The sequence below is a fragment of the Amblyomma mixtum genome, chromosome 9, assembly GCF_055824585.1.
Source record: "Amblyomma mixtum isolate Tamu chromosome 9, ASM5582458v1, whole genome shotgun sequence".
Classification (NCBI taxonomy): domain Eukaryota; kingdom Metazoa; phylum Arthropoda; class Arachnida; order Ixodida; family Ixodidae; genus Amblyomma; species Amblyomma mixtum.
This window is the reverse complement of record NC_143020.1, coordinates 69,534,314-69,550,242: the sequence shown is the minus strand read 5'-3', so window position 1 is coordinate 69,550,242 and position 15,929 is coordinate 69,534,314. Positions and strand designations below refer to the sequence as shown.

Genomic DNA, 15,929 nt, shown 5'->3' with positions numbered 1-15,929 from the left:
GTGGCGTTAAGGCTGCACTGGTACAGAAAAGCTGTAATCACCATCGGTGTTGTTTACCGTGAGCAAAAAATGCCGATGGGAGTAACACCGAATGGAATTCAGATAAAAAGAAAATTGGTTTAATGTGGGTTTTGTTCGGAATCAAACACAATAATTTTGGATTGCGAAACGGGCACGCATTGCGGAGGTGCCGAAAGCTTTATTTCTTTATTGTAAAATCAGGTAACTTACAAAAACAAAACGCCATACTTGAGACAATTTTGCACACAAATCGTGTTTAGTTAAAGTCGGATAAAGGCGGACATAGTCAATGCGTTGCTATTTTTGACGTAGTGAAGTGCCGTAGAGACATATACTGACGCGTAAATGATTATTTATGAGTATGCTAATTAGAAATCAGACAACTGACTAAGCTATGCGAGCGGGAACCGATAACGGCATGGCGTTCAGCTCTGGAAGGCGAAGCGTGACCCACGTCTCTTTGCCGCCATCAAACCCACCGCATGCACTGATGGCATGGGCTGCTGGCAGTGCTTGAAGGCCTCTACCTGACCTAAGGGTGGCTGCAGTGGCTAAGGAATCGGGCGTTTCCACCGTCTCTTTCTCACCCCGCTTTCGCTTTCTGTGTTTGGTATGACGAAGATGACGTTTAAAATGGCACGACGTATTGTCGCGATCACAGTATACGGGACGGGGGAAATAGTGGAAAAATATCTTCAGCACCATGGAACACCCACGTTCAATCTTTCGTCCCTACCGGCATAGCGTAGAAAAAAGTTATTGAGTTCAGATCAAGTTCCAGGAGGGCAAGCTTGCCCTCCCGCCCTTGTCAGACGGCCAAGACCCCTTGGGACCTGGCGGCTTCGAGGTCTTGTCTGATGACTTTCTTCTGCTCTCCCAGTCCTTGGATGCGTGGAAAAACCTCCCATTACTCCTTAATGTGCACTAAGTGGCCGATAGGGCGCATGCCCACGTCATACGGTCTAGGGTCGCTCGCTCTCCACAGGCCCTACTTTTGCCGTCGTTTAAGTCCGGGAGGAACCTACGCAGTGTGGCTGGGTTCGGAAAGGTGCCCACCTGCATCTGCCTCCATACTGCTTCCTCCTTCTTGCTGAGCTTCCTGTGAGGTTCTGGATATTCGTCTGCTAAGTCTGTAGAACTGTGTGATATTTCGAGAAGAGTAGAGCCGCTCATTTTCTTCGCGGTACCCCACTGTTACTTTACGCGCGCGCCGGACATATATTGCAATCGGCGCCAGGCGCCGGTGCGAAATCCAGCTAGCGCTCTTTTTTTAGAGTTGATTTTCAGTATGAGCGAGATTCCCGAAAAAGGGCAGCGAGTGGAGCCTTCACCCTCCAGAAGCACCCCCTCTATTCACCCTCTAACTTCCGCCCTCCATAAGTGTATCGGAACGCTCGACCCCTCACCCTCCTCCAGCCAGAAGACTACAAACCGACCGACCCGCGCTTTACAAGAGTATCAGCAATCATCCATCCTCCCATGTCCCTCTTCAGAAGACCCACCCACATCCTTAAAAAAGAGGCTGCCCACCCGACCACGTGGCCCTCCTGAGGCTCTACCCTACACTAACCTTTCCACATCCCCCCAAACAGAGGACTTTTCATCTACCCACGTGCGCCCTCCAAAGTTCTACCCTTCAACCACCCACACACCTCGCCCCCTCAAAACGTACCCCCCGCCCTCTTTCTACGTGGCTGCTAACCCACCAATAGCAGCACCAACTCGCATACCTCTCTTCATTTGGCTAAAGGGCCACTGACCACCCTCTGGTTGAAATTATTTTCTACCTCTCTGGTAGCAAGGCATCGTCCTCGGAAGGCGCGGCCGCAAATATTTTTTGAAAAGACTCATTAATAGTCTAATTACAGCCATCGCAATCCAGCTACTTCACCACGCTGCTCTCCTTCGGTTCCCTCCCCGATAAATTTCTCTTTCGCGCCTCGTCGAGTAGGCTACGCAAGGGAAATTCGGCGTTTCTCCTCTGGTGTTAGCGGGAGACGCGGTGTATGGTGGATTTTGTCAAATGTATACTTGATGGCTCCGGCTTGAAAGGAATTTTTTTCTTCCTTTTTGCTACCCGGGTTTTTTTATTGATGGGGGGGGGAGGGGGGGGGGCTCCCAACACCATCTCTATTTTTCTCCTTGGCCTCCTCACGGTATTTCGTCACGCTTTTTTTTTCTTTATCCTTCCTCGCCCCAGGTGTAGTTCCGCGCCCCAGGCTCTTTCAGGCGCGGTTGAAGGAGGATGTTCATTGCCTGAAGTAGCGTTGTACCATGGACGTAGTCATCCGGATTGAAGTGTTTTCTGCAAGCACCACATTCTTGCCTATTGTGTCCGGAATGCCGATGCGTTGGAGCTAGACACGTCTCAAGCATAGTATTCTGGTAATCTGTGCTGGATCGTGGTTCGACTCTAGTCGCTGCGTGCACATCCAATGACGAAACAGCGCGGTTACGTTTTCTCCGCACACTGAACGATCGAGAGACGCGATCAGCTCGACCACCTCAACATGCTCGCGATGGAATCTTTTCATATATCTGTTTGGTGTTTTTCACTGACAGAGTTAGCGAGACTGTTTTTCGTGCACGTTTTTTACTTATTTTTTGGTGAGGCCTCCCCGCTGTTTTACGACCGGAGGGGCGGGAGTCGCTTACGTTAGAAACGCACGGCGAAGCGCAGACCAAGGAACCATCCGACATTTCTTGGAAACGCACGTTTTCGCTTCTCCGTGTGTGTTGATGTGTTCGATGTGTTTGTGTCTTTCCTCTGCTCCTAAGTGCCTGTATTTCAACGGAGCCAAGGAAAACAAGGACAGTGGCAGGGTAGACAAGATGGACGAGCGAGAAGCAGTTGTGTGCGGAGCGCTCGAGTGCGCCAGCGAAGGTGAAGGTTCTACGACACACCACACGGTACACGCACAGAACACCCTGAAGCATACATGAATTGGCACGAGTAACTAAAAACCTCGTTTTGGGGAAGGGGGGGGGGCTTTTATGCGTGTGCGAAAGAAAGCGGAAGGCGCTACGGAAAGCGTGGTCGCAACGAGCAGACGACACGACGAACCGGCTAAGTCCACCCTTTGCTCGTCTTTCAGAACGACGCACCACTAGAATGCCTTTTCCGAAGGTTCTCCATAAGATGTCATCTTGAAGGCTCGAGAGCCGGCGTAGAGGATAGGAGGCTGTCTTCTCGAAGAGAAGAGCGAACGGGCTTTGACTTGTATTTTTACTGCTTTCGTGGCGCGCATGGCTCTGGTATTTGGAAGAGCTTATCTTCGATGCCTCATCTATGAGTGGGCTTGTTTGTCTGAAATGTGTAGACCCGTGGTTAGTGGTCCTTTAAGTGTGGGTAACTAGACACCTGTAGTTGTCCATGTGTCGTCCATACCAGTCAGCAAATAATGAAGCGTTTACTGAGGCTGACTGGGAGTCCAGGAAGCGTATTGCTGTGGGAAATTATTACAATAAACGGCTTTGGTGCTTCCAAACGCGGCCTTCAGCTTAGGACGAAAACTGAAGGAAATAAGTGCTAATAAAAAGTAAGTAACAAATGTATTATTTAGTTTCACTGATCAGTGTACAATAAATTTCAACGTCAAGGCAGCAAAACAGCAGAAAAGAAAAGAACTTGACACGGCAGCATAGGCACTAAACAAGAAACTAAGGTTTATTGTCAGGCAAGAAAGGTTTATAGGTAACAAACAACACGAGAAAAAGTGTGCCAGTCGGGCAACTATCAGCTGATAAAGAGCGTAAAGGGAAACTTTGACGTGTCAGATGGCGTATCAAAAGGCCATCTGCCAAATTAGAAACTATGAGCGACAATAAAATTGGCATTCATAGCTAAAAAAGGGCCAGAAACAAACAACGGCGAGTCATGTTGCACAGTAACAGGGACGGAAGGGAACGAAAAATAGAAACGTTATGTTCTTGTCTTTTGAGCTGTTCCCTTCACTTGACTTCATGCACCAACAAGCCCACCAAAAAGCCTTATTCAATTTCAACGTGTACAGAAAACCCAATATAAGCAGCGGGACATGCTTTGAGTTGATTTTCTGCTTTATGTGCACGAATCTGCGGGTGTTCTGCTGCTGCACCCCGCACCGACCGCCCGTGGCCGCCTGCGTAGTTGCGCAAATAAAAAATTCCGGGACAAATTGAACGCTTCATTAACTTATTCACGCCGTCTTTGGGGATGAGCATTTTCCAGAGGCGAACTAATCACGCCACGCTCAAGGTTTTTCAGAGAACGTGAACATTCATGCAAGAGAAAACTCTAAAGCTCCTACGTGTTACACACAAAACCTAAGTTCCCCGCCAAACCGCAGTTTCTCAGTGTGGTCAGTTGGAGCATGAAACTTCGTGGAGCCTTTATATTGCGTTGCCGCAGGCCAGGCTGCAAGTAATCTGAGGGCTTCGAGTGTTTAACAGTTTTACAAAAAACAAACAGTTTCACAAGGAACAAACAGTTTCAAAAACAAGGAAGAAACAAAGGTCATGAAAAACCTTTTCCAAAATAACAGGAGAATGCGTGAAGGATTTCGTCAAATGTTTAAAGGAATTCTTCAAGGTGAACTGTATTTCTAATAAGGGAATAATTATTCACTCACGTCCAGTTATGCGCAGCCATACGGCTACAATGAAAACTTCGCAGCTTTATCAGGAACTTCGTAGGTAAAGAAAAATAAGTAAATAAATTACGAAGGATCTATCAGTAATAAAGTCATAAACCAAGGCTGTCGATTTTTGAGTCGTGCCTTGGTGGAGGACACTTCAAAAAACTGATCATAACACTAGTTTTTCACCCTAAACCGGGATAGTTTTGCATGGAAAGTTCGTGCTTTTGCTGGCGTCGAACCTCCGGCGATGCAACCCGCGAATCTCGAATGCGCACACCTCGGCCGAAAAGTTTTAACAATGAAACATTCCCATTCAGTGTTACAACGCCATGGCCACTCAGCGCCTGCTGCGATTCACACCGAGTATCTCAGTTTCTAATGTGCTGCGAAATTTCATTTCGGCCATAAGGCAGGTAACAGAAATTTATTACTCGCTTGATCCCTTCCCAAAGACAGCCGCCCGAGTTACAGCTGCGTACAGAAGAGCTTGTGAATGCAGCTCGAGAGATAACAACAGCCAAACGGGCGCAGCAGGCGATAAGTTCCGCGATAGGCACCGGATGTCTCTCTGATAGTCGCCCTGACGACAAAACGAAATAGATAAGAGCCCGCACGGACGGGGCGGAAAAATGCAGTTTTTCAGGCGGCGGGGCAGCGAGCACATGCGAAGAGGGATGCCTCCTGCCGCTACCCAATATACACTCGTCGGCTTCAGCCCGGACCTCGACTGGAGACCTCTGAATTTCGTGAAAACCATTCCGACGAACAGGGTGTGCAGTGCCTGCGGGCTGCTGCGCAAGAGGACCGCGTTGCTGTCCTGCATGCACGTGCTGTGCGACTCGTGCTACGAACAATGCGCCCAGGAAGAGATGCACGTCTGTCCCCTCGACGGCCACGAGTGGCACGACGAAGACGACGTCGAGTGGAGGGACTTTCCTCTAGATCAGCTGCTGAGGCGAGAGGTTAGTCACTCAACTTCCGCCTCCCCTCCTCCTTTTCTTTTAAAGCTAAAAACTATACTCCTTTCCCCCTTAGCCTGAAGCTCAACTGGGTCTTTGATTTGACCTCTAATGGGAGGCGCGCCGCATGTCGAAAATCGCGAGCGGCCGGGGCCTCGATCTTCTTCTTCATCGTCGACATAGCTGCGCTCTTGGCAGTCACGTCCACCGCGGCGCAGGCCGCTGCTCTGCCGCTCATTCTCGCCTGTGGCCGCACGTGAGAGTCACCTGACTCGCTCTTGAGCTTGGCGGTCACGTCCACCGCTGCTCCGACCGCCGCTCTGGACGCTTGATCTTGCACTTGTGGCACGTGGTTCGCGCTCGCTGAAGTCCTGAAAAAATACAGGTGAACCAAAGCTGGACAGTGTATAACCATGCTTAGGAACTTAGGCTCAATTTATGCTGGCTAAGGTGAGTTGCGCCACAGCCACTTTTTGTCTGGAGCTGTCGATAACCTTCATTTGTTCCGGAAAAAAGCCTTCTACAAAAGAAATCAAAATGCAATACGCGGAACAAGAAGTGGATAGACGGAACCACTCACTCTGACTGCTTAACAAAAAGTTGCACTCGGTTGTATTAGAACGCTATATTGCGGTATACCATTGCAGCCCGTTGCTTCGTGTGTTATTTTCTTCGGCCGTGTACTGCGCTTTGAATTGCCTGAGTACCAGCCTTAACTAACGATACCAACGTCATTAAATAACCGTGCAATGAATAGAAACCAGTTTACGACAGGATGGTTTGCGGGATCATTCAAACGCGTATACGCGCCGCCGCGGTGGCTCAGTGGCTATGGTGCTCGGCTGCTGTCCCGAAAGACGCGGGTTCGACCCCGGCCGCGGCGGTTGAATTTATTTGGAGGAGAAATTCGAGGCCCGTGTACTGTGCGATGTCAGTGCACGTTAAAGAACCCCAGGTGGTCGAAATTTCCGCAGCCCTCCACTACGGCGTCTCTCATAGCCTTAGTTGCTTTGGGACGTTAAACCCCAGAAACAAACGAACAAACAAATCAAACGCGTATACCTCGGAATGATTTAAGTATGTCGTAACCTTAATACAACCGGAAGCAAGAAAGCGTCTGGAAATCTTTGCCAGGAAGAAAGTCGTCGCGGTCTTTAATTAGGGATAGTTATGCCCCAAGTTAATCCTTTGTTTTCACTTCCACGCGATACAATCCATTTTTTTGCCCTGTTTACCAACTTTGCCTACTTTTTATTATTCCTGCAAGCTCTGTTTCTCGTTCAGTGCGTTGGTCTTTTTTTATGGTCTTTGTTGTTTGTGAGGAAAGCATGTTTCGAAGAAAAGAAATCTTGCCACATCATGCAATAAGCCAGCGGTGATAAGCATTCTTAATCTCATCCGCCAACCTAACTTTCTGCCGCTCCCTGCTACGCTTGCTTTCTGTTGGAATCCACTCCGTTATCCTTAAGGACCAGGGGGTATCTTGCTTTGCATTACATGCGTTGCCTAAGCCCATTATTTCCTCTTGATTTCGACTAAGATGTCATTGACCCGCGTTTGAGGGTTGATGACTTCCAAATTAATGGTGGTTAATAAGAGAAGTTTACGTTGATGCAGCGGCCGCAGCTTGCAAAGGACAGGGGTTAATTGGAGAGACATGGGAGAGGTCTTTGCCCTGCAGTGAGCGCTGTTAGGCTGATGATGATGATAATCATTCGGAGTCTTGTATGCTTTCACTGTCCGATGACGCCGACAGTAGTAGTGGCGGGGGTTATGGGTGCATGTGTGAAGAGCTGTGAAGATGAAGCTGCCTAAAGCAACAGCTGATAAGACGCTGATGAACTGACTGTTCGACAGTGGCCGATACCGTTAACAATGGCTCTCTGACCTTGCATGGTCCTATGGAAATGTGAGTATGAATGCTGCTGTTATTTCCTGGATAGTTTGAATGCTGGATAAGCAGGATACACTAAAGAAGCCGTACTATGGAGCCGCACAGACGACTCAGATGTCTCGAAGCTTTTAAGAAAAGGACACGTATTTGTGCATTGATGAAGGCACTCTTAAATATGGGCCGAGTTCCCTCTTAATACTCTCGCATTCTGTCTGGCTCTCTGGATGTATGAGTAATGAAGACTGTGCGAGAAAAATATATTTAGCAGTTAAAGGTGATCGTCATGCGTAGTGTTTTATCGTATGTCATGGTATTTTGTATTGTTCCAAAAGAGAAAAAAAGCTATTGTTAATAAACATTCTTATCCGCGGAGGTTCCAGAGGCACCGAAGCAGAGCAGCTAATATGCAGAATATTATTGGCAAGGGTTACTCCTACAACGGAAAAAAATTAAACCATTCATTTCCAAAGTTGGGCCGATTGATTATGTTTCTTGTGTGTAGTGTTATGCGATACCTTAATTGACAGTGACAGCTCGCTAATCTGAACAATTTTAATGCTAGATGAGGTAAAATAGACCGTGGACAACAAGCTCTGTCAGTCAGGTGCTCTCATGACTCAAAGGAAAGACCTCTATTTCTGCTTTTTCGCGACGAGTAGAGGCTTCAGTTTTTTTCATCTTTTTGCGGTCGTGGTCCACCGCAATACGGTACTGTGTGCAGTAGAGTGTGCCTTTTTGGCAAGAAATCAAAGCGACTGGCTAAGCGTGTCGCCGCTGCTGTCGGAAGCACGGTTTTGGTCATTGAACGCTTGTCTTTGAACAGCAACTGCCATTGCAGCTGAACAATTTCCCCAACAGTGGAATTTCTTTTGGTCCTAAGCGAAGGCAGATGAGCTGAACACAACTAGCCGCGATATTTTTGCATAAGATTCAAAACCAGTATCTGACGCCGGGTTTCTCAAATAGTTAACATTCTTTATTGCTTCAAAGTATGAACATCATTTCTTTTCCTTTTTCATGTATCGTATTCCGTGACCAACACGTAGTGCATTTAGCATGCGTAGCGAATGTCAAAGTTTATTTTTCGGAACACTAGCGTAAAAACCCTTATTTTTCATGGTTTACTATTTATCATAAACTGACGTCTGGTGATCCAGTACGGTGGCATATTTATATAGAATTAACTACAATCAGTAATTCCTTCATGCGTTAGGAATTTTGACGTTGCGTTTCTCTGACTGCAGTTTCAAAATGTCCAGCTGCTTTACTATGTTGTCTCCGTCTACCACCAATCCAACATTTGCTACCCAGATTAACTGGAGAGCACGATATCCTATGATCCTACCTTGTCTGAACGCGGCCATAATGCGGCATGCGCACAAATAAACATAGGTGCTGTTTAGTGTCGTTCTCTGCTGCTGCTTACTGCGATCTACGTCTATCCGTAGGCAGACGATCCAAAATGAGGGCGCATGGGGAGAGCTAAAATCGTGACAGCGGGTACAGGAAAGTATAGATATAACACGGTAATTTAGTTCACGTATTACACTACTATGAGTCAGAGTGAGGTTAGTGCAGAAGTGAAAATAGAACAGTGTCTTTGCACTTCATGTGTTGCAGGTATAAAGTTGTACATTTTGAAGAACAAACCTGAATAGCATCCTACTGTCCCTGTGCTTAACCAAGTGGTGACGTGAATTCACCGCAGGAATTAACTTAAAAACAAAAATTGAAAAAAATATATATATATCGTTGGAGAGGTAATAGGGATTTCAATAGATATACTCTTGTTCCGTTTGCAGGTCAAGTGCTGGAATGCCGAACGGGGTTGCAAGCACGTGACGGCTGCTTCCACGATCGCCCACCATTTCCAGCGGGAATGTGCGCACCATTCTACTTGCTGCCCAAAGTGTTCGGTGAGCGTCCTCTGCAGCGAAGTGTGCGCCCACCTCAGATCGGGAACTTGCGGCTCCATGACCAACGCCTCGTTGGAAACCCAAAGCAACTGCGTCGTCAAGGGTGGAAGTGCGTCTTTTGCTACTTTCAGCCAAGCATTTCAAAAGCAGGCGGATGAAATCAAGGGCTATCTCGACAGAATCACTGCTGATAATAGCACACACGGTGACAGGTTGAATGAAGTGTCTCACGATATGAACACAATCAAAGAAGCTTTAAGGCAAGAACTGGCAGCTGCAGTTCAAAATCCTCAGACCTTGAAGGAAACCTTGCGTGAAATCTTAGCTTCAAACGCGAAAATTAAGGAATGTTTGACGACACGCAGCGACGCCGTAAACAATCTTTCCGCAGGGGTGAACCGATTAGAAAACGAACTGACAGATCAGTTGGGGAATGTCAGGACGGAAACTGCAGGAAGCATTTGCCAAATCACAGCTGCCCTGGAGCAAGCCAGAACAGAAGGAAGGGAGAGTGGTCAGAAGACGTTGGAGCGCATCACAAAAGTGCATACACTGGCTCAGCTGCAAGCAACGCGGTGCGAGTTCTTTGTACAGGGTGTGAAATCCCTCGAAGAGAAAGCGCTGAAGGAAGGCGCTGCTTGCTATTACAACGAAAGGGTGTACCTGCGTGGTTACTGCATATCACCAGGCCTAGATTTCAACAAAACAGGCGACTCGGTTACTGTGCATATTTTATTACAGCTGCACAAAGGCGACCTGGACGACGTTGTTCTGTGGCCATTCGAGCAAAGAATCAAGCTGAGCGTCGTGCACCCGAAGGGAGGCGCCGAACGGGAGGTCGAGGATAAAACAAGACGTTATTGTAAGAACTACCAAAAGCCCGAAACTTCAAGCAATCGTGGCATTTGCCTCCTGACGACGTCGTTCGTCCTAGCGGATCTCCTGAATGACGGCTTTGTTGAAGACTACAAGCTTCGAGTCAAGTGGGAGCTCCTGCCTTGAATATCTCTTCTAAAGGCACAGGGACAAGGAAGTGGCCCATGGGCACGGCGGGAATAAATTTTTTTCGTGTTAATATTCAAACCAGCTTTGACGAAAGCTTCGTGACCACTGCAATATTAGCATTTTTTTTTCAAGATAAATTTTGCACTTTAAATGCCAGTTACTGATGTTTGTATTCGATATCACTGCTGTTTGGTCCTTCGTAAGACTGGCTTTAAGCGTCGTATATTCTGCGATGCCACTCGCAATGTTGGTTGAGAAATGGGAGCTTCTACTTGTGTTGATACCCAGTTTCGAAACCATAGCTATATATGCCATATTTCTGGGAATAAACTAAGCCTCCGTGTTTCGTCATACTGTGCCATAGAAAACTGCTCCTGCGCTAATTTCCTAACTAAAGAGAAAGCTATTCTTGTGCCGTGTCTACTGGCGTATAGGACAAGCCAATCCTTTCGAATAATGCCCTTGAAACTTGGGGACCACCAATACTGTCATCAAGTGGGGGCAGGGCCCCAATCTGGTTTAAAACGCGGAGTAGGTACAAAGAAAACTCCGCCAAATGCATTCTTTTGGGAAGTCCTTAGTTCAGGCCGTCACTTAGGTTTCATACATTAAACCAGGTTTGCGTGGAAAGTCTTTTACGCGCCCCTTCTTTTGCAAGGGATCCGCGACAAAATTATGAGTTAAATGTCATAGGAGGATGAAAGCGGATCTGCATTGTGCAATCAACCCGTGGTTTATTGAATTTGTACAGAGAACGAGGCTTCTTGCAGTCACTCAGTGACCGTTCTTTAGTACTATTTTAGCCTGTCTTCTTCTTGGGACAGGAGCGTGTAAAAATTTACAGGGCTGCAAGTCGAGTGCAATGTCGCACAAAAGTGCGTCAGGTACTGCGAAAAACAGATGTAGGCCCTTTTCATTATAACAGCTTCTAGCTTTGAGACCATCGTTCGGAAATTACTGCCGAAATTGTTCGTTTGCTTTGAAGCTGCGGCTGTTTAAAGTTTTCTGACAAACATCATCAGTGAAACGGAGGTATTGTCTTCGGCCGTCTCCTCGCACACATTCATCGAAATGAGGCATCTGTGTGCCAGGCGCTGTGCGCAGCCCCGGTGTTGTGTTTATCAGTGCAACGTCGCAGCTGCTCGCATGATCGCGGCCGAGAGCTTCCATTGCTTTACCCAAGTACGTGGGATATAGCATTTTTTTTACTCTTCTGTTGCCAAAATAATGGGCCAACCAACATGGCATATTGAAGAATTTGAGAGGTAAATGCTGGTCCTATGTCCCATGCTCAGGGAAGTGGACGCTTCCACGAATGCCTCAGCGGTACAAAGCAAAGCTTTAATATCACGATCATCATCATCGTCATCTTCCTGACTACACCCACTGCAGGACAAAGACCTTTCCCATATCTCTTCAGTTAACCCTGTCTTCTGCCAGTTGCGGCCACTGTATCCCTGAAAACTTTTTAATCTCAACCGCCCACCTAACTTTATGCCGCCACCTGCAACGCTTGCCTTCTCTTGGAATCCACACCGCTACCCTTGAGGACCAGCGGTTTTCTTCCCTTGGCATTACACCCTCTACTCATACCCAATTCTTCTTATTGATTTTGTCTGGGATGTCATTAACTCGCATTTGTACCCTGACCCACCCTGTCTGTTTACGGTCTGTTAACCTTAACGTATTAGTTTTCTTTCCATAGCTGTCGGCGTTGTCCTTAACTTAACCCGAGCACTTTTCGCTACCCTGCACATAATTTCCCAGTACGTCAGTTCCGGCAACATACACCTGTTGTATGCTTTTCGCTTGAGGGATATTGGTAAAGTGCCACTCTTGACCTGAGAGAACCTACCATACGCGCTACAGCCCATTCTTTTTCTTCTGTTTATTTCCCACTCGTGATCTGTATCAGCGACCACTGCCTTCCCCTTAGCAATTCCGGCACCTCGCTACCAATTATGAACTGCTTCCTTATTGGAACCTTTCCTTATCAGACTTTTATTGCTGATTTTATAAAGGTCTGTCGTAGCTGTGCAGGCGTTATAATATCTTCCAGTATTTTCCCACAAGACTCTTCTACACCCGCAGTTCGGCATTATCTACATGACTATAGGAAACAGCATTCGGTCAAGACACAGACAGGACGAGATTATGTTCCACTTTATGAATTCTTCTATAGCAAACAGCTGGTTTGAAAACAAGCGCAAGCGAGATGCAGTGTGCCGCGCGCAAGCTTAGAACTTAGATTTGCCGACCTTCGCGCTGGGCGCTACGGAAGAGCTTCGTGAAGCTCGATATAGGAGGGCGTTACAGATTCGAGGAAAGCCTTTATCTTGACCACAGTCACCTTCCAGGAAGGCTACGCAAGTTTTGAACATGTGAGCTGTTAACGTGACGTACGCAAGTTGGAACACAAACCTGGCAGGAACAAGAACGCGGAGGTATGATACAAAACGCAAGGTAAACAGGAGCGAGTGAAGTTTTTTGTGGAAACTGCGAGATTATCTATCCGTTACAAAGTAAAAAAAGCTTCTTTATAGGTCTCCACCCAGCAAAATAAGAAATATTTTCGTTAATTTCTTTCTTGTTGGTTGCGGTTACCAAAACGGTCCCACAAGCATTTTACACCCATTAATCCCTGATGTCCGATTTTGACACCATACCTGTAAATCGATTAATACTCGCACCACAAGCTTTAAATTTTTACTGCGTGGTTATGGGCCTTAGGCATTGTAAAAACGCGGAGCAAAAAAATCTACGGCCGAAATAAAAAATCCAGGGCCGAAAGGGTTAACTTGCACTGACATCTCTCAGCACGCGGGCGCGTTTTCTGTTTCGCCTCTATCGAAACTCGGCCGCCGGCTCCGGGTTTGAACACGGGTATTCCGGATTAATTTACACCATCTAGGGTTCTCTAACCTGCGCTGACAACAGACAGCACAGGGGCGCCAATTCTGTTTAAGCACCGTCGAAACGCTGCTGCCGCGGTAGGATTCGAACCACGGTCATCCGGCTTAGTAGCCCAGCGGGCAACCGCTCTCCACTGCGGCGGATAAAAATGAAATAAAGTTGAAGACTGACCTCCCTGAAAATAACCTGTAAAGTTTCCGATTATATTTGTCATAAATATAAGCATTGTAATGGGAACAACCGGCAGCCGTTCACGCGGTGCGACGAAAAGGTGAACGAAGTGGTGTGCTGGTTCCTGAGTGACTCCTGGGTGTGTGCCTGCCGTGACGCGTCTTTCATCAACGGCCTCCGACCTGAGCTTCGAAGACGCACCCGCACCCGTACACTTGGTGGAGGTGCGGGGTAGAGGATAAACCCAGGCAGCACAACAACATTGGCCGAAGGTCGGTCAACTGTTGGCAAAAATTGGCACGAACATCGGTCCTACACTGGCATTTGGGCCGAGCGCTACCACTTTACACATTGGACCTACTTTCATGCCAGTTTTGGGCCAATGTTCGGACGATCAAGCGGCCAACGCAGTACCGATGTTCGTTCTGCAGCATGGGCCAGCAAAGGTCTCATACTAGTATCCAACTTTCAAACATTGGTAGCCAGCTTTCAAACATTGGTGGCCAACTTTCAGCCAGCTTTCGAATAATGGTTTCCAGCTTTCGAATAATGGCATCCAGCTTTCGAATAATGGTTTCCAGCTTTCGAATAATGGCATCCAGCTTTCGAACGCTGGCACATGCAATTAACCCACTCGCCAATGACCGGCACTGTGGATGGATGTACATACCATTCTACCTAGCAAATATTCATAATAGAGGGTGCAAAAGAATTCCAGAAAAAAGACCCGTTTATTGCTTTGAGTTACAAGAATCAGGCTTTTAGCCCGCACAGGATGGTTTGCGCTACCACCAGCCACCCTGGGGAGTAAAGAAAGGGGGCCCAAGAGCATGGTGGCAGAGGCTGTGGGAAAACAATTTATTTTCAAGTTTGGTGCGTGCCGATCAGGTTGGGCAAAGCATCTGGGCAAGCTGCTGCGGCACGGCTAAGGCATCCATAAAATGCTCAACGGAGCTGTCCTCCAGTGAACTGATCAGTCATATCCGAAGTAATCGTTGCACTCCACTTGCAAGAGGGCTGCTGGACTGCATTCAAACAAATTCCTCGTCCAGCTCTTGCACGATGGCCTCACGAAGCGCCAAGCCTGCAACGATCGAGATACATGATGTCATGGTAAGTTGAATTATGGCCATCACAGAACAAAAAAAAATGATTAAATAACACCGAATTTTGTGAAACACAGTCATCGTGAAGACACTAGCAACATATTTTACAGGATAATTTTAAATTTATTCTTAAGAACCAGCACCACATTTGCACAAAGTGGAATTTAATTTACTAAACTTCCCTTATACCAAATGGTTTAATTTAGTCCAATGCGTCGTGTCGCACTCCCAGTAAATATATTCAATGCGAGATAAGCAAATTAATGTGATATTGAAAACAGATTAATGTATTATTTTGTTTTATTATCACAACTCGTATCTCTAAATTGCGAGCTAATTTTTTATTCAAGTAAATATGCACAGGTTGTAGCGTCTCTTCCACATGGACGTCAAAACAACATTTTTGATTAGTTTTTTTAATAGGGTTAAAATACGGCTTGCGATTTTTTGCGAAATACGCTGAACGCAAGGAACTCAGGGCACCTTTGTTTTACCTTAGTCGCTTCGCATGCATGCTATAATTGGATTCGAAACTGCGACTTGCAAACCACACAAAAATACTAGTCTGATAGTCCAGAGTAATGCCCTTTTTCATTGCGAGAGAACTTGGGCAAAAGCTTTAACCAGAAATTGCGGATTTTCTATTGAGTCTGCAAGTGTAGAAGGCAAAAAGAAACAGTACGGAAGTATTACACATATTCTTACCAACTGGTCTGCAGTGGAAAATTAATTGAGCGGTTCTGATTTCCGTCGTGCATAAGCGGTAAAGGACATATTCCCGAATGCATCCCATCTCAGGTCATATGAGTTCAAACCCGCTGTTAGCCAAAGTAGTGAATCTTCAGTGAGTTCATCTCACCAAAGACGAAAAATTAAATTCTCACCATTCGGCCACAATTCCACTGCGCACGACGTCAAGCAAGCCACTTCGCAATGAGAGTGGGTACATAGAAGTCGTCCTCGTGCTTTTTGGCTCGCTCTCTTTTCCTGCCGAAAAAATAAAGGCGCATGTAGTCAAAGCAACGTTTACTACAAAAACCACTTTAACTTCCAGACGTATATCAACATAAAAGAGTTTTAGTACTTACAAATAAGATCTTGCAGGCGGTACGAACAGCGTCGGAGCTCTCCGAATATATGAGCGTGGCTTTTCGCGTGCACAGACTATGAACGGTGCTAGCTCGAGTGTGCATGCATTTTCGTCGTGTTGGTTGTGCACGTGGTTGGGCTCCGCCGTGGAGTCAAGAATACCTTATTGTGATGCGTCGCGCGGTTCCAAGACGAGCAGTGGAGACGTTGGGGGGGGGGGTGTCGGCGAGGGGGGA

The 15,929-nt window shown here is 46.9% G+C and overlaps 1 protein-coding gene across 1 annotated transcript; it reads left to right on the top strand.

Annotated features, from left to right (window-relative positions):
* Nucleotides 1-5,281: 5,281 nt before the first annotated feature.
* On the top strand, nucleotides 5,282-15,844 carry LOC149329580 (uncharacterized). Its single transcript, XM_089560310.1, has 2 exons — nucleotides 5,282-5,602; nucleotides 9,296-15,844. The coding sequence occupies exons 1-2, from the start codon at nucleotides 5,303-5,305 to the stop codon at nucleotides 10,409-10,411; spliced, it is 1,416 nt and encodes a 471-aa protein (XP_089416436.1). The 5' UTR covers nucleotides 5,282-5,302; the 3' UTR covers nucleotides 10,412-15,844.
* Nucleotides 15,845-15,929: the final 85 nt, after the last annotated feature.

Coding starts and splice junctions, on each gene's coding strand:
- LOC149329580 (XM_089560310.1), top strand. CDS start 5,303: ATGCGAAGAGGGATGCCTCCTGCCGCTACCCAATATACACTCGTCGGC. Junction 5,603..9,295: donor ATCAGCTGCTGAGGCGAGAG/GTTAGTCACTCA, acceptor TTCCGTTTGCAG/GTCAAGTGCTGGAATGCCGA.